This window comes from Pogona vitticeps, chromosome 6 (assembly GCF_051106095.1).
Source record: "Pogona vitticeps strain Pit_001003342236 chromosome 6, PviZW2.1, whole genome shotgun sequence".
Lineage (NCBI taxonomy): Eukaryota > Metazoa > Chordata > Lepidosauria > Squamata > Agamidae > Pogona > Pogona vitticeps.
The window spans coordinates 109,304,517-109,323,980 of NC_135788.1; the positions used below are offsets into that span (position 1 = coordinate 109,304,517).

A 19,464-nucleotide genomic window follows, 5' to 3' on the forward strand; every position below is an offset into this window, starting at 1 on the left:
GTGAAAGGCTGGGAGTTCATTTTCCCACTGTGCCTCCTTGACGTGGGGCCGGACTCTGTGATCCATAGGGTCCCTTACTGCTCTGCAGTTCCAAGATTATTATTATAAACCTGCCACTGCACCCCAGCGCAGGGTCACTTGAGGGGCTAGAAAAGTCTGCAGGAGGCTAACAGAAGCATGCCTCCTCACATAACTGTGAAGGAAGAAGCCAACTCACATCCCAACTTACTGCATACTTGCTTTTTTGCATGACCTTTTCAATATTTCCCTGCAAACTTGCGCCAGCTTTTCCTGGTGAAATGTTCCATAAGCATGTTGGTGTGTAATATGCACAAACCTTTTGTGGGTGATACATTTTGATGCTCAAACAGATTTACAAATTAAAATATTTGTTCATGGAAATATACCAAGGGTGAGTGCATTTGTACTCTGAAGAATATGTGCCAAGCTTGCCACCATTGTGCAAAATCCTCCTCTTCTTTTTAACTACAGGGGCAATTGTCTGTTGTACATGCAATTTTTCTTCCTCTGGTCATTCTGTAGCATGTACAACTGCATGCTGGAGATGGCATGGAGTGCTACACCAGCGGGGTGTTAGGATTCTGCTCTTGTATTGAAGATGTCAACCTTGGCTTCCACATTGTCAGCTCTTTTGTCTGGAATTGCCATACCGGTTTACACACTTTTAAAGGAGCACCTAGACAATTCTTTATGTTTTCTGTGTTTTCTTTCCACTTCCTGTACAAAATCTGGTTTGTAGTGATATGTAGTGCTTGTGTGTAATAATACTTAATTGCAGTAGTTAATTGTCTTTGTATAATTTGTAATGTGATAGGCGAAGCTCAACTGAGGTTTTTGAGGACTCTTTTGCCTTTAATTAAACGCTTCCTGTTTGCAGGTTCATCCTATTTTATTGCTTCCAGCTGAGCATGGGAACAGATTCAATAATTTGCCTTTGAATAGCTTTTCTCACTTGCTCCAATACCAGTTTCTGTTCCTGGAGATTTTGTATTCTGCCTAGATTGTGAATGTGATGGGGGGGGGAAGCACTCCTTGTCTTACTCATTCTCTAGATTTTAGAAATTTTGTGGGTCTTCAAAATAAGATAGCATGAGTTCATGAAAACAAGAAATTTATAGAATATTGTTCATTTCCCTGGTTTTGGACAATATGAAGAAGTATGATCCTGCAGAGCAGCATTAGTGAGTTGTTGCACATTTACTCTTTTTTTTAAAAGTAGCATGTGCTGTGAAAATACAGGGCATTTATACATTTTACCATGTGTGGCCATTATGAAGTTTGTCATTTAGATAGTGTTGATGTGTTAGCAAGCATCAAATGTTAAAAAGGTTCCCACAGATATTACGTATACGTAGGCGTAAAGTGTTCTTATTTAGATGAGCATTTTCAAACCGTGAATCAGCTTTATCTGACCTCTTTCATCCTGATTTGTTTTAAGGCTCTGGTTTCTATTTTGGCTTTTATGGTAATTATTTTCTGTTTTATCGGGAGTTTTATGACTTTGTAAGATGTGATTTTTGTGACTGCAAGTGGCCTAAAGCCGTTATGCTGAGACAAGATATAAATTTAATGAGGAACAATATTAATATTGCAATGCCAATGCCTTATGTGTTATTCCATGGATGTTATGTAGCTGCATATGGTGTCCTGGCATTGCTTGGGTTGGTACTCTTCTATTCAGAACTTAATTGACATGGGTAGCATGTTTGATCTGCAGAATTCATGATGGTCTTTACCGTTCCCCCTACAACCCTTGTAAGCAGCACTGAAAATTATTATGCAGCCTGATTTTGCTCATTCTCCGTACTTTACTCAGACTCCATCCATATTTCTCTTACTGCCTCCTACCCCTTTCTCCCACCCCAGCCAGCCTCAGCTTCTGTTGCAAGCTGCACATCACTACTGCAATTTTTGACCCCTGCCCATATATAATCTGAGATAGATTACTAGCACTGAGCTACTCTGCACTTACACAGAATCTGTGCAAAGCTCTTTCTGCCCCTCGCCCCTCCAATTTCAGAGTTCAGGAACTCCGACCTTAGGAGGAAGAGGGAATCTAATGTGCCACCTTCCTAGTATACTGTTAATGCTGTTGAGTTAAACAGTGTGGTTACTACTGTTTCCTCACTAACCTTATCAAACCAGTAATGATTTGCAATTGGGAAGTGACGTGTCACTCTGTCCCTGCAGCCCGAAGCACAGCTGTGTATACATGTTTGCCGGGACACAATTTTTATTCACTACAAGCAACCAGGCAAGCAGACACTATAAGCCTGCTTGTTAGTTAGATCCGTACTATAGATGGGAAAACTAAGAACAGAAATTACTTGCTCACTGAATCTGTTGCTGATGCTGAGGCAAACTCATGCCCTCTGGGTCCAGTATTTTATTGGCTACAGGTGCAGTCTGCAGTGTATTTCTGTGTATGCAACTTTTGGTGTGTACTGTATGTATTTCCAGTATCCCCTTAGGGTGAGAATTTGGCTTTCCAAATATTATTATTTCATATAAGGTATTTGTTAAAATCTTATCCACCCACTTTTGGGGTGGATAAGATTTTAACAAATCTGGAAGAGCTCAAGACAAGTTATTTGTATGCAGCACAAGTCTCAGGATCCCCAACCAACACAGCCAAAGGTTGTTGGTGGCAGGGGCATGTGGGAATTGTCATCCATAAGGTAACTTTTCTAAGCTGTGATTACTGGACACTGTTGGAGATGGGATGAGTGTGCATATCTGCAGTCTTTACATTCCCATGGCACTTCTCTCTCTGTGTGTATTCATGTATTTGTCTAACCCTCGCCAGTATGTGAGGCTGGCTCTGTGTCTGTCTCTGGCTGTGTCTACATCCATCTGGAGGATGTGCTTCTCTCTAATTTCCTCCACTGTGTCACGGCATTTGGTACCCACTGCCCATACTCTGTCCTTTCCAATGCATGCTGCATTGCTGCCAACTGGTTCCTCTACTGGAATGACAGCTTCACAGGTAGAGCAAAACCTGGAGCACAGTGGCGTAATGAACAAGGTCTGTGCTAGGGGTGTGTATAATCTTAACTTGAAAACAAACACCTGCCAGGAATAATCTCTGCATTTCTGCCCAGTGCAGCAGCTGTTTGGTGCCCTCTCCAACCACCTTGCCCTAGGGAGCAAACTGATCATCATGCTTTTGCCAAGATCAATATTGCCAAGATTGCAAATGCGGAGAACAGTGGAGGGACACCATGCTTACCCAAGTCAGAGCTCTGTACTTTGGCAAGGAAGGTTAGACTCCCTGGGTGACCTCAGTCAAGTACTGTAATCTGTATTTTTGTATAACCTTCTCAATCAGGATGGATGCAAGTCAGTTGGAAACCAACTTATTTGCAAACTTCATTTGCAGGAAGCAGGCAAGCTCAGCATCAGATCTGATGAAGTCCATGGAAGAAGTAGTAACAAGTAGCGAGGAACATGGAAGAATCTGTAAATGGAGATGTAGACCAGAAGCAGGCAATATGCAGCCTCCAGATGTTTGGACTGCAATTCATCACCTTCCTTAGCATAGGCTGTACAGGATGAGGCTGACGAGAGTCACAGCCCGACAGTATCTGGACAGCAACACTTCTGTTGTCATTTAAAAATATTCAATTAAACATTTTTGACCATTTATTTTCTCCCCACCAAGGCCCCCAAAGCTTTGTATCATAGATAAATAAAAGAATTAAAAGAATTATTTAAAAAGACAGCTTTAAAAGTAGTTTGAAAGTATTCTCCACAAGACAATATTCAGAACAGGCTTAACAACCAAAGCCAGATTTTGGGAATACCATAACCACTGCATACTTGATGTCTGACATGGCCCATCGGTACAAGGGAGAGAGCTAATGGTGAATCAGGACTCAAAGCAGATTAAAGAGATCTACAGAGAGATTTCAACACGATCAATTCATTCTTGTTATGCTTGAAACAAAATGGACTGTGCTGATCAGGAAAGCTGAGGAATGCTCAGTCTCATGGTGGAGACAGACAGCGGCTCCACATTTCTAGAAGCTCAGGCATAATTTAAATCCAATTTTGCACTATTTATTTATTTATTACATTTATCCCCTACCTATCTAGTGGCAAGCTACTACTACTACTACTACTACACACACACACACACACACACCGCCCACTTACCCACCTAGTAACACAACACAAATCCACCAACCCACCCATCACCCAAGTCATAAAAACAAAAGGGAAAAAACCCTCAAAGGCAACGGGAAATGAAATTAAAATACAGTACCATCACATGGGACAGTGACAAAATCATATGAGGAGGATGTTTCTGAAGGCCTCCTTAAAACGCTTGGATTTTACATGTTTCCTGAAGGTCAGGAGAGAGGGAGCCTGGCGTATATACACAGACAACCCATTCCGCAACGTCACAGCCACCACAAAAAGGAGGTGAGGAGTACAGAAAAGGTTTGTACAGAAAAGGTTCTGTACTACAAAATCTAAAGTGCTTTAAATGACAAAGATAGAAAAGCCATGCTTAAATCTAGAACTATGGACTGTGTACTGGTGGGGGCAAGGAAGAAATTTGTTCAGTTTGCTTCTCAACCATATTTACCTAATTACCTACTTTTGAACAAACATAGAATTGAAAGTTACTGTTCAAAATTCACACTTCTCAAAAATTTACAGTGTTCTCAAAATAAAATGATGCACAGAAATATGTACATATAGGGAAAATGTAACCCCCCTCAAAAGCACGTTTATGAATATAATATTTAAAATGCACTATAAAAAAGCCACTTACAAAATGTATTAAATAAAAATCCATGCATTAGGAGAAATTCACAAAAATACCTACATATTTTCATATGAATGTAAGGAAAGATTTTCTGAGTTTGAACAAACCAAATTTAAACTGGAAAAAGAATAAGATACTTGTAGACTTGGAAAGTGAACGATTTGTTAATTCCTACATTCTGGATCTTGTTTGAGAAAGCTTAGCATCTCTACATAAGGTTTTGAGACTTCAGGGCACTGCCTAAGTTCTCAGAGTTACTGTGGTTCTCTTGGTCTGATAAATCTAAGGGTGAGCTGTGTGCTTTCATGAGGTTGGCACAACTAAGAATTTAGGAGAAAAGAAAGAAAGAAAATGTCCCTCCTGGTTCTTGGTTGTCATAGTATCTGGGTGACCAGGTTTTATCCAAATTTGGGGTCTATTTAACTGGATTTCCCCTTGTGCTGTTTCCACGGTGCGTGGACCACAACAAACTATGGCAAGTTCTTAAAGAAATGGGAGTGCCTGACCACCTTATCTACCTCCTGAGAAATCTATATTGGGACAGGAAGCAACAGTTAGAACTGGATATGGAACAACGGATTAGTTCAAAATTGGGAAAGGAGTACGACAAGGCTGTATATTGTCTCCCTGCTTATTTAACTTATATGCAGAATACATCATGCGAAAGGCAGGACTGGATGAATCCCAAACCGGAATTAAGACTGCCGGAAGAAATATCAACAACCTCAGATATGCAGATGATACCACTCTGATGGCTGAAAGTGAGGAGGAGTTAAAGAACCTCTTAGTGAGGGTGAAAGAGGAGAGCACAAAAAATGGTCTGAAGCTCAACATCAAAAAAAGTAAGATCATGGCCACTGATCCCATCACCTCCTGGCAAGTAGAAGAGGAAGATAAGGAGGCACTGATGGATTTTACTTTCTTGGGCTCCATGATCAATGCAGATGGTGACAGCGGTCACAAAATTAAAAGACAGCTGCTTCTTGGGAGGAAAGCGATGATAAACCTAGACAGCATCTTAAAAAGCAGAGACATCACCTTGCTGACAAAGGTCCGCATAGTCAAAGCTATGGTTTTTCCAGTAGCGATGTATGGAAGTGAGAGTTGGACCATAAAGAAGGCTGACCGGTGAAGAATTGATGCTTTTGAATTATTGTGCTGGAGGAGACTCTTGAGAGTCCCCTGGACTGCAAGGAGAACAAACGTATCAATTCTGAAGGAAAGAAACCCTGAGTGCTCACAGGAAGGACAGATCCTGAAGCTGAGGCTCCAATACTTTGGCCATCTTATGAGAAGAGAAGACAGGAGGGCCTGGCGTGCTCTGGTCCATGGGGTCACGAAGAGTCAGACATGACTTAACAACTAAACAACAACAAATCTAGCACGTTCCAAGCAGAGACATGGAAGTAGACTGAGATCTTCTGCATTCATATAAACCCCAGACGAAGCCTCTCTAGTTAACCTTCTGAAATTCAAATATCTGGATTTGGCAAGAATCTGCTGTAGTTTTGCCCAGTATACTGTGGGGGAATAACAACTGGCAGTGTGGTCCTCTATGGGGCTTTAGCCTGTTGGTTTTTCTCCCTATGGCAACCAGTGGAATTGCCAGGTGGCAACAGGCCAAGAGTGGAGAACTTGTTCAACATTGTGGGATGCATTGAAATAATATCATGAGCCAGAGGGCCATAGCTAATTTGCATATTAGAGCGGCAAAGAATTAACATACTTGGCACGGGATTTTCCTGAATGTGGCAGGTGGTGGTCATATTATTATAAATTATAATCCCCATAGCACTTAGTATGTGCAAAGGGTTTTGCAATATCTGTCATCTCTTTTATTCACAGTGCAATAAAGTGAGGCAGAGAAACATGGAAACCTCTGCTGAGGAAATCAGATGGTGCTTTTCAACCAACCAAAGAAAGGGGCTTGTTAAACCAACTCATATATGATATCCATTGATTCAATTGGTCTGCTTTAACTGGAATGAACAATCAGATTTCATCTTGACACTTTGTTGATGATATAAACCAGGAGTGGGTACATCAGGTCTCTCCAGATATTGCTGGGGCTGCAACTGCCAGCAGCTGTAGTTGGCATAATCAATGGTGAGGAATCTTGGGAGTCGAAGTCCATCAGCATCTGGAAGGCCAATCCTTTGCCTTTGTCCATAGCTTTTTGTGAACTAAGGTATGATTTTAATGTAGAATCTGCAGGCAGGATATCAGGAACTTGACTCCAAATACACTTTAATTGTACAAAATAGAGCTCTACAACAGATTTTTATGGCCTCTTATTGGCTGAAGTGGCCACTCTTTTTAAGAATGCATATGAGAGGACACTCCTCGATTCAGAGCATGTTACCATAGTCTCTCGAGACTGAAGGATGCCTATGCTATGCTATGGCAAAGAAAATAAAACCATGTATTACATTTCTATCAAATAAGTCATTCTAATTATTTTTGTGTATTTGGAAAACATACTGGTTGTTCCCCGTCGTTGCCTTCCCTCTAGCCCAACACAGATTTTTACCGTTGTAACCATTTGAACACACATCATCTATACTGTGTTTCTCATTTATTCTAGTCTGTGAGCTCATGAAATCCCTAAGACGTTTGAAAGGCAAGAAAAAGAAGGATTTAGCTTCCCCAAATCTTGTTTTGTTTGTTATGTGCTGTTAAGCCAGAACTGACTTATAATGACCCTAACAGGGCTTTCAGGGTAAGTGAGATATTTAAGGAGTGGCTTTACTAGCTCCACTCCTCCAGTGAGTTTCCATGGCTGAGTGGAGATTCAAACCCAGGCCTCTTGAGTCCTAGTCCATCACATAGTGGGCACACCTTGGCACCTCATTAAAATAATAGCATGAATCTTCAGTTTAAAGAAATGTGCACTTCATTATATGTGGAATACCACATAAGTTTGTTTCACTATGAGTAAATACTGGTGCTTCAGTTGACATGTGATGGCATACACACTTTTTCCTGCATGAGTCTTATCTTTATCATAGAGATGGGGGGGGAGAAGGCATCCTGCATTGTTTTTATCATGCGAGCCTCTTTCAGAGGGTTTTTGCATACTAAAAAGCAGGCTAGAAATATTTTTAATAAACAAACAGATAGACAGGGCTCTTGAGATTGGTTCTTCCTGTCTATGAAACAGCTCTGCTAATGATTGACTTTGGAGGATTGTATTAAAGCGAGTTAAAATGGTCTTAAATGATACAAGTTACAACATGCTATTTAAATGATAACAAAGGGGAAATGAAAACTTGAGTCATTCCTGGTGGGGAGGTGGGGGGGAGTTATTCTGTGTACTTCTGTTAAAGGAGAGTTACTGGTGGAATAAGATGCACTCTGCACAGTGTAACAGCTTGCCAGAATTAGCTGATGCCTTAAAGGTTGCTGACATCTTAAAATAGGTGTGAATAGCTTCAAAGCTGAAAGAACAAAGAAAGTGGTCTAAGGAGCAGTGAGACCTCTCATTAAAATTAGCACAGGCAGAATAAGCCTCTTACTTTGTGATGTTTTGTCCTGTGACAAGGATGAGAAGAGTCCAACAATAGTGTGTATGGACTGGAGTGTTTGATTCCATAAGTATATAGTGTATAAGTTTTTAAAAAAATAGCCCCAGGAGGCAGATATTTAGATCACCAAGGGCAGAGGGATATGTGGCAGAGCTAGTCTTGTCATGTGGTGGTGAGGTGGGGTGTTTGTAGGACAGAAGTGGGAACAGGTGGGAAGGTATTCACGAACTCCTTCTGCCAATACTCCAACCTGCAATAATGAGATACAAGACTGGTCTCTCAATTTCTAGAACACCCCCATTTCTCCCCAAACTGAAGTCATTTTCAAGCCCGTCATTCTTTTGTTCCAGTCCAAGTAATTCTGTACCATTTCTCTGTGAGTTTGCAAACATTTTAAAGCATCTGCATGATGCATATGGATGGATGTACAGATAAGCATTTGTATGCATTTTTGCAAGGCATTTTCCCTACTGGATGCACTCATGTCCATACTTTCCCCCAGTGCACACATTATTGTACACAATTTCCCTGGATGTACACATTGTTTTTATGTGTTTCTTGTCCAATGCATTGCAACATTTGAAGTGTGAAAACTGAAGAATAATTGTGTTCCCGTTCACATATTAGTGCAGGAAATGTCAATTAGTTTGGTTCATATAAAAATGCAAGCTGAATGAATTTCTCTCTTATCTCTATCCCTCTGGCTACCTTTAAATTGTTTTTCCCCCCACAACTGGGATCTGAATCTGGAAATAAACCCACTTGGGAGGACTGCAGGAGAAAATCCTCAGGCATACATCTCCCCACCTCTCAACCCCCTTCCCCCCATTCATTTTTATTTTGGCACATGTGGATTTGGGAAAATAACATTTGCTAAATTTATGCACAGAGTGACTAGAAGTGTGTCCAGGGTCAAAATATTTCACTGTCCACTTCAGAGGACAGTATAGGCCACTTGAGCATATCAGATTTTACTTACAGTGTATATTTCTACCATGTATCTTTCCCCACTAGCTTATTCTTCTGCATCATTTCCTTTATGTGTGGCATCCATAACTGTCCTGTACATACGGAACATTTAGTTGATGAACACCCCACTAGAATATTCCCTAGAGGGGCCTGCTGGATAGAAGTTCCTTTGTACATGCGGTTATTGTAGAGCCAAGTGGCATTGCAACTCTTAACTAACCAATAGCACTTTTAGCTGCAAGTCGGCAACTGCATGTTAGAATATTCTGTGTCCTAAGTGTAAAAGAAAAAGCCTTCTGCAGATAAGCAGTAAGCCAATAGAGTTAAAAAAATTGATTGGAGCTCTTACTCTTGAAACACTCATTTTTTTAGATACCATGAACATTCAAAATGGAACTACATTATTAAAGGTTTAAAATGAGGGATTCCATTTCATTATAGGAACTGAACTACATTATTCTAATTGACCATGTAGTCAGGAACTGTTCGTTATCACCATCATTGTCTAATATATTCTGGACTTCACTTGCAATGCCATCATGCGACGGTCAAATGAGAAGCCTACCTAAGAGTAAGGAAAGAGCCCTTCCCCATTCTTTGTTTAACTCAAAACTTGGTTTTGGTTCCTTCAGATAATTCAAAACTCTCTTACTGCATACTGTAATGCTGATTTATGAGGAGCAATTCATTGTGGGAATTCACATAAGATATACTGTAGATTGCTAGCTGGCAAACAAATGTATGGTTGTGTGTTGCTGTTGCTCAAAAGAATGGCATTGGATGCCCAGTGTGAAATAAATGGAAAAGTAAGAGGAATAAGCAATCATAGGCAAACCTTGGTTGGACTACTTCATTGGGATAGAATATCCTCTTGATGGTATAGGGGCCCAGTAAGCATAAGATACTGTGTACAGACCCACTCCCTCCCTCTGCCTTATGGAACTTTCCTGGGAGGGGTGTAACAGAAGAGCTGATCCTGAGAATCTTTTGAAAGACGGGGTGTATATTCTACCTTTTAAATGATTCTCTGAACAGCTATCTACACTATTTATAATGACATTAACAATGACAATAGCAGCTTTACTGGGCTTTTATGAAACAGTAGGTAGTCAATCCAAACTCTTATCAAGCGATCCCAATTAGCAAAAGAGAAATAAAGGGAATCAGTGAAAGCTGCAATGTTGGATGAGGTGGAGCAAACATATTCAGTCTATTATTTCTGGGGCCGGTTGTCTAACCACATCTGGAGGAGCCACATGTCCTTAAATCCCTTCTCTACAGGGACTGGTGTTTGAGCCATGTGAGATTTTTTGCAATCTAACAGATTTTGCTTCCTGCTGAACATGCCCTTGTTTGTTCATCTACATTCTCAGTTAAAAGCTTGCTGCTGGGAACAGCCTCTTTTTTTGGCCAGCTCATACTGAGTTATCCCTAAGTAGAACATCTTCCCTGCTTTATGGAATTAAGAGGGCGGGGAACATTAGCTGATTAATAGATTTTAAAATATTAAAGACAAGGGGCTTCTGGGATAAATTGGCTTCATATGCGTCCCTCTCCCTAAAATTCATGAATGACAAAGAGTTCTGTGACTTTGCCAAGCTCGGGGTGTGCCTGCTTGCTAGAGCCCCAAAAACTCTGCTCCCAGGTTAGGCTGATCGTCCTCAGAAAGTCTGAGCTCAAGCACAGCATTTCCTAAACTTTGTAGATGTAACTGAGGGCGGGAAGGGGGACAGATTCTGGTATGTTTTTGTTGTATTTCAGAGGCTGTATTGGAGGTGCAAGCATGAAGAACAGGGAAAGGGACGCTTGGAAGTATGTCTGTGAAGAGACTGATATTATTTATTGAAAGGCATGGTTGGGCCATATCTTTCAGTTGAGGTATGAGGTGGCAGAGAGATGTAGCAAGTGTTGATATGTGGAGGAGGAGTGCAAGGTTGAGTCAGAGGCTGAGTCTGTGGCTTTTGCTTGAGGGCTTTGGCCTTTCGGTTCAGGACAGCTTTCATGGTGTCTGACTGCTGGTTAACTGGTCTTCTTCTCTATCCATTTTACTCAATTCATTACAGGGTTGTGGCTTATGCACACAATATTTGTTGCACACAATAATATTTGTTGAGCCCCACAATACAGCACCACAAAGATGTGCCTCCTGTTATTCCCCGCCCTATCAACTCCCAAGAGCTATAGCTCCTAAAATGCTTTCACTGCTGTTTCATAAAAAAAAGCAAAGCACGAGGACCTTGCCACTGTTCTGTGCAGCACTGCAGATGCAAGGAAGTACGGGGGCTGACAACTGGTGGCCTAGGCCACCAGATCAAGCCCTGGCTGGCACTGGTGAGAGTTGTATGCCAACACCTCTCAGAGGCATCAGACTGGACGAGGCTGGTCTTGAGATATGAGTGCTGGGAACCATGAGAGGAAGAATGGCTTCTTTCAGAAACCAACAGTCACAAATTTTCATACTTCCTCAATCCCAAGCTAAGGTACAGAGCATGGGGTAAGGAGCAGGTTATAAGAAACAGTCTATAGGCATGAAGGGGAAGCAATAGCTGTGTTTATTCTCAGACCATTTGGGGAGAAAGACCTGGCTCAGCACAATTCTTCCTACCCGCTTCAACCCCAGCAAATCAGCCTGTCAGCAAACCTTGTTGCCAGGCAGAAATCTAACCACTGGCACTCCAAAAACCCACTGATGGACTTCTTTCTTCCTTCAATCTCTTCCTTCCCCCTGCCATTTTTTCCATCCTCTCCCCACCAAAACCCTTGCAGGGGGAACGTAGAGGCCCTGCGAGATGAGCCTGCCCCTGGGCAACCCCGCTGCTAGGATGCTCTTTGTTATGGCTCTGGCCTGTGCCAGCCCCTTTCTGGACCTACGGCGGCGAACCATCAACATCCCCATCATTTTCAGTGGCTCCACATACACACCAGAGAGTGCCCGGTTCACACCTGAGGACTTCCGCAACTTCTCCATGGAAATTAACCCCATTCCTGTGGTTCTGAATGACACCAATCCTCGCAGTCTTATTGTGCGACTCTGTGATGTCCTCTCTTCCTTACATATCCATGGGGTCGTTTTTGAAGACGATACACGAACAGAGGCTGTGGCCCAGATCCTAGACTTCATCTCCGCACAAACCTCAGTTCCCATCATTGGCATCAATGGAGGATCAGCTATTGTTCTTACACCTAAGGTATATTAGTCTTCTATCTTCTGTATCCATCCTAAAGCCATTAAGCTTTGCATTGAAAACAATCTGTATTCTGTACTGAAAACCACTTTTTCAGATGATATACCTAGCCAAATTCTGCAACTGAATACTTGGTGGAAAGCTGTTCATTCAAGGAAATCTTTCTTTAATGCACAAAGAGGACTGCAGAATTCACCCCCCTAGGTGGATAATTTAGGATATTTTAGTTCAAAATTGTAACATTTTAATGCACAAAATATATACACTTTGTGGATACATTGTGATTAAACACTAGATATAGCATACATGCTTAACAGCAGGAACTGCTGTGGTCCCTTTTTCCTTGACAGATGAATAATAGATATATTAGGAAACTGGTGTGACATAGTGGCTAAAATTCAATAGTAAGTTAAAGCTATTGATCAATCAATGGAACTTGCATAGGTGCCTATGACCAACCTATCACTTATTCAATGGGCCTGCTTTAGTTGTGACTTACTACTGGATCTGAGCCACTGATTTCTTGCACATGGCTACTTCTGGAATCATTTGTTGTCATTAGGTGCTGTCAAGTTGGAACTGATTCATAGCAGCCCTAACAGGGCTTTCAAGATAAGTGAAGTATTTAAGGAGTAGTTTTCCCAGTTCCATCTTCCCAGTGAGTTTCTATGGCAGAGGGTGGATTCAAACTCAGGTCTCCTGAGTCCTAATCCCTCACTCTATCCACTACATCACACTAGATGTCCCTGGAATCCTTGCTGTGAAATATAGGGTAGAAAGCCTGGGGTGAGGAGCAGGCCAGAACTGATTTTCAGTTTCACCAGAACTGAAAACCAACATTTACTCCTCTACTAAAATTAATCTGAAAGCACCTTCATCCCTAAAATCAGCTGGACAGAAAAGGGTGGAAAATAGGGTCTATTTTTATACCCTCCTCTCTTCTTAAATCCAGGAGAAAGGATCAACTTTTCTGCAGCTGGGTTCCTCAACGCAACAACAGTTGCAGGTGATGTTTGAGGTCCTGGAACAGTACGACTGGACGGCATTTGCTGTAATTACCACGCTGTTCCCTGGCTATGAAGATTTTGTAGATTATATTGAAGTGTTGACTGACAGCAGTTTCATTGGCTGGGAGCACCGCAGCACTGTGACCCTTAACCTCACAGATGACCCAGACGGGGCCCGCCTCAAACGCCAGCTCCGGGAAATCAATGCTCGCATCTGCCTTCTCTACTGCTCCCGTGAAGAAGCGGAAAGCATCTTCCGTGCAGCTCGTGAAGTCAAGCTTACAGGCCCAGGGTACATCTGGTTCATGGCAGGTGCCAACTTTGGTAGAACTGAATACATGCCGGATGAGCTGCCTGAAGGTCTCTTCATGGTGCTGTCAGCAGGATGGAAAGATGATCTCTATCACAGAGTACAGAATGGTGTGGCCATCATTGCTAAGGGGGCTGAGGCCCTCTTCCAAGTCTACGGCTCCTTACCAAAATTCAACAATGACTGCCGGGCACCCAATCTCACCCACTTCAACGAGAATCTCCATCGGTCAGCAGGGAAAGTGGTTGGGTGGGGGTGGGGATTTTAGCTGGCTGGGCGTTGCAATCAAAAGGAGAACACTCTTGTGCAGGAGGAAAGGACAGTAGTCTGTCTACAGCCCTACTCTCTGATATTTGCAGTTTTTCTTAATTTATGTACCCCTTTCCCAAGCAGTCTTCCTTCCATCTAAAATGGGATAGGAAATGTTTGGCCCTTCCAATATTGCTGGGTTGCTACACTCAGGATCATGCAGCCCAATGACATCTGCGTAGTGATATGTTCTCTAGCCCTGACAAAGAGTCTTATGGTACCTTGAAGACTTTATTATGGCATAAACTGTCACAGACTTCAGTTGCATCAGATGATTTCAGCTCCAGTCTACAAAAGCTCATTGCATAATGAATGATTAGCCATTTAAGTGCCACAAGGACTCTTTGTTGTTTTTATTCAGCACAGACTAACACAACAGCTCATCTGGATATAGCCTTCATATGTCCGTCAAATGATCTCTACATTAATTCCTCTTCACTTATGTTCATCTTTCTTGGCTTTCTCCTTGTTTCCTTGTCTCCATTCATTAATTGCTTTATATCTACCACTCTCATTCAGCTGTTCTCAATACACCACTTTCAACACTCCTCCCTCCCACTATGTGCCCATCATCTTTGTTTTATTCTTTCTTAATTTTTTTGGTTCCATCTCCATTCCATACTTACCTACTACTCTACCCATATCACCTAACCCCACTGAACACCATGTTTTAGTCTCCATATGGGTCTGAAAGGCTTTTGATTGATTGCTCAGTTTTCTTCAGGGGCCTGATCCATGTGTCAGGATGGCTGTCTCTAAAATGTCACACAGAATGAAATGACATAGGTAGGAAGAATGAAGCTAAGATAGCAGCAGATTCATCAGGTTTGACACTGAAAAGCTTATATCATGTGTTTTTGCAGGTACTTCATGAATGTTACCTGGGGCGACAAGGACTTCTCCTTTAATGAAGAGGGGTATCTCATCAACCCATCCTTAGCTGTGATCTCCCTGAGTAAAGACCGAACCTGGGAGGTGGTGAGTTTGAGGGAGGTTTGGCAGAAAAGTTGGTGGGGTGGGGAGGAAGGTTGCTGAACCAAGGCGGCGACAGGCGAATTTGAATAGACAGTGGCTTGGGGACAATATCTCTTGTTTGAAGCACAGGAAAGGATAGCATAGGGAAGGTCCATTCTCAGCCTAGGCGTAATAGTGAGACGCTTGTGAATTTTGAAGGGTTAGAGCAAGTTTATGAAAATATTCAATAGCCATAAATAGAGATGGTGGTATTCAAATTCATATATGACTATGAATATCCCCACACAAGTGGAAATAATGAGGGTTTGGCCCCATGGGGCCGGACTGTCCACTCACAATTTCACCACTGCCACCGGCTCCATGGAGGCTTCCTATCGCGCCATTCTCTGCAATGAATTAGCCACTCTGCGACCTGGCAGAGAGGTTTGTCATCTTGCCTCTTGCCAGGAGTGGGTAACTGATTGCGGACAACAGCACGATATGAAGCCTCTGCTGAGCTGGCGGGAGTGGCGAAATCATGAGTGGACAGTCCAGCACCATGAGGCCGGACCCTTGTTATTTCCACCTGTGCAGAAATATTTGTACAGTATTCATATACGAATACCCCCATCTCTAGCCTTAAACACTTGAAGCTGAAAGAGCACCAAGGTTGAATCACCTTACTATAAGGTGCATGGCAGCATTCCACAAACAAATGATGACAATGTAGATGGTAGCATAGAACAATAAAGCCTATGGAGAAGAAAAGACTCAGATGAGTAGAAAAGGAAATCGCCAAATGACTCCGGCAAACCAGTCAAACCCAACTCTACAGAAAGGACCAACCCTGCTATGATGAGCCAACCAATCTGATGGGTAGTAGCTCCATGTCTTATTCAGCTATGGACTGTGAACAAGATCCATCCATGGAAGCCTCTTAAAGCACCCACCCTTGGCTACTGAATATTCTGCATTTATGTTGGTCACGGATGTCCCCAGAGGAAAAGGCATGCATAAAAGGTTAGGTGTGATTTTCAAGTGAAAATTTGACGGGAGAATCCAAAGTTTGATGTCACTCCGGAGAGGAGTTTACGTTAGGTAGTGATTTTCAGAATCAATGTGTGTTCTTGTGTGGGAAAGAGACATTTATTTATTTATTTATTTATTTATTTATTTATTTATTTATTTATTTATTTATTTATTTATTTATTTATTTATTTATTTATTTATTTATATCCCACCTATCTGGTCGGGTCACATTTACTGAATGTGTTGTGAATTTGAAATCAATGCTAGTGGGATGGAGGATTCAGAAGAAAGATTTGGTGTATATCTAACCTCTTCTCTATGCCCCGGGAGGCAGGTGGGAAGGTGGGAGCGTAGCATCCTGAGCATGTCCCGGTACAGGAAATTCCTGCAACCTGTGGATGGCAATAAGCACCTCATGGTGGCGACCCTGGAGGAAAGGCCCTTTGTCATTGTGGACGACATTGATCCTGCCACAAAGACCTGCATCCGTGACTCGGTGCCCTGCCGTCACCCAGTCAACAGCACCAACAGGTATTCCCATGACATTGTTCAAGCTTTCCCACAAGCTTCTTCATTTCTTAATTTATTCTGTTTACACCCCACTTTTCCTCCAAAGTGCTTAAAGTGGTAGACATAGTTCTCTTTCCCTCCATTTTATCATCACAATACAACTGACCAGTAAACATCCTGGGTGACTGGGGGCTTGAACCTGGGCCTCCCCTGATCATCATCTGCCACTCTAACCACAAGACCACGCTGGCTCTTGTTTACCTTTCACAGTGCTCCCAAGCCAATCGCTGAGTTGCTTTTCCCCTTCCTTGCGCTGTTCACAGCAATCATTTGGAAAAGAGATGCTGCAAAGGGTTTTGCATTGACATTCTGAAGCGGCTCGCTAAAACTCTGGGTTTCACCTATGATCTCTATCTGGTCACCAATGGCAAACATGGCAAGAAAGTCAATGGCATGTGGAATGGCATGATTGGAGAGGTAAGCTCTTTCCCTTTCAAGGAAATTAGAGTCTAGGTTCCTGCAGAAACTCCCTGTATCCTACTCCCCTTCTAACAAACTCAAATGTCTTGGTTTCACATAAGAGTAAAAAAAAAACAGTCAGTCAAATAGCTCTTAGGAGTACCCCCATGTTGTACCACAGGCTGCCTGGATGTTATATTTGAAGAAAAAGACTATTTGAATAATGCATTAGGAGAGATCATTAATCTACTTGGTGGATTATGAGAGGGTTACGCCAAGGCCTTATGGCTCTTGATCATCCGTAGATCCCATTTCTTCTAAAATAAACAGAACGCAAGAGACGACGACAGGTAGCCTAGGCAATAGAATCTTCTGCCCTGTCTTAGTCTCAGGTGTGGTTACAATGTTCACTGACCAGTAAAGGTTGGAAATGAAAAATTGGATTAAATTCCCAGAGTCCCCCAGCAGTCACAACTAAAAGTCATGGTGCCTAGTGAATACAGTACTTGGAGTAGTATCAGAAAAGGCACTTTTATAAGCTCCACCTCAGAATCAGGAGACACTGTCCAGCCTTTCCTAGAAGACCCAGGAACCATGGCATTCAATGCTCCATCTCTTTTCCTTTTCCATCAGGTTTTTTACAAACGAGCCGACATGGCGATTGGATCCCTGACTATCAATGCAGAGAGAGCTGAAGTAATAGATTTCTCGGTGCCCTTTGTCGAGACAGGCATCAGCGTCATGGTGTCCCGTAGCAATGGAACTGTTTCACCATCTGCCTTTCTAGGTGAATTCACACCCATAGGATGTGGCAAAGTAAAAAGCAGCAGGTGGGAGTGTTGGCACAGGGTCGGCAAGGTGGCCCTCCAGATAATGTTGATTCCAACACAAGGCATATAATGGGATAGAACTGAGTAGCCCTAATCTTCCCCATTCTCTTATCCTGTTAATCCTAACATAGGCATTTGCCCAATGTTGGGTGAAATGATCTCCTAAGAATCTTTGTCATTACTGAGGTTGCTTGTGGAATATTTATTGCTTAATCTGTGTATAATATTTGTAACCCAGTGGAGCGATTGGAGGAAAATAGGAAAGATGTTGTTGTTTAGTTGTTAAGTTGTGTCCAACTCTTCGTGACTCCATGGACCAGACCACACCAGGCCCTCCTGTCTTCCACTGCCTCCCAGAGTTTGGTCAAATTCATGTTGGTAGCTTCGATGACACTGTCCAGCCATCTCGTCGTCCCCTTCTCCTCTTGCTTTCATACTTCCCCAACATCAGGGTCTTATTTATTTGAGTGGTGTGCAGATTTGTTTTTTTGGACTATGTAAAATTAAATAAAACTATGAAATCGACAAAGAAAATTGTAACAATTGATATTGTAGAGGGGGGTTAGCAAATAATGCCCTAAGAAGGTAACCTGTTGCTGGTATTGTGGACAAATGCAAGCTCAGATATCTGGATGCTTCACATGAGCACTTAAAATCACTATGGAAATGCTGGCTGAGGATAGGAAAGCTGAGACAGTTTAGAACCAGTTCAAAATCTCTTTAGGATTACAGTGGTGCCTCGCTTAGCGAGCGCTCCGTTTAGCGACGAAATCACTTTGCGACGAACTTTTTGCAATTGCAAAAGCGATTGCTTTGCGATGTTCCCTATGGGGGAATTTTGCTTTGCGAAGATCGGTTCCCTGCTTCGGGAACCGATCATCGCAAAGCGACCATTTTCGCACAGCTGATCGGCGGTTTCAAAATGGCCGCCGGGTAAACAAAATGGCCGCCCGCTGTTTTCTGGGATGGATTCCTCGCTTAAAAGGCACCGAAAATAGCCGCGCTATGGAGGATCTTTGCTGAACGGTGAGTTTTAAGCCCCTAGGAACACATTAATCAGGTTTTAATACGTTTCTATGGGCTTTTTAATATTGCATAGCGACGTTTTCGTTCAACAGCGATTTTTGCGGAACAAATTAACGTCGCAATGCGAGGCACCACTGTATAATGTAGATGCAGCCTTAAGTTATACATTTAAGAAGACATAAAAACTAGTGTCACTCTTAGTTTAAGGAGTCTTCCACCACCAAAGGTGGAGATTTCCTCCCCACCCAACCCTTTCCCCCTAGATTGCAGCTGATTCTTGGGTACCTTAATAACATGGTCCATATTTCTCTCCCCACAGAACCCTACAGCCCTGCTGTCTGGGTAATGATGTTTGTCATGTGCCTGACTGTTGTCGCAGTGACCGTCTTCATCTTTGAATATTTCAGCCCAGTTGGCTACAATCGCAACCTCAGCGCCAGTAAACGTGAGTGCACTACAATGTGAGGAAGGGGGAACAAGTAGGAAAACTGAGAAACCTCCAGAGAATTAAGAAAGGATAACAAGCAGCTAAGATAGCCTGCTGCATGCAAGACTCC

General features: G+C 42.5%; 1 protein-coding gene across 4 annotated transcripts in view; it reads left to right on the forward strand.

Annotated features, from left to right (window-relative positions):
• The window catches only part of GRIN2D (glutamate ionotropic receptor NMDA type subunit 2D), a 58,155-nt gene that overhangs the window by 13,856 nt on the left and 24,835 nt on the right, over window positions 1–19,464 (forward strand). For all 4 annotated transcript variants that reach the window (XM_078377050.1, XM_020798856.3, XM_072976759.2 and 1 more), the window contains 7 exons: window positions 12,055–12,476; window positions 13,426–14,018; window positions 14,963–15,077; window positions 16,417–16,613; window positions 16,916–17,069; window positions 17,685–17,838; window positions 19,227–19,352. In XM_078377050.1, coding sequence (XP_078233176.1) covers window positions 12,078–12,476; window positions 13,426–14,018; window positions 14,963–15,077; window positions 16,417–16,613; window positions 16,916–17,069; window positions 17,685–17,838; window positions 19,227–19,352 — 1,738 coding nt within the window. In that variant the 5' untranslated portion in view covers window positions 12,055–12,077. The remainder of the gene's footprint in view (window positions 1–12,054; window positions 12,477–13,425; window positions 14,019–14,962; window positions 15,078–16,416; window positions 16,614–16,915; window positions 17,070–17,684; window positions 17,839–19,226; window positions 19,353–19,464) is intronic.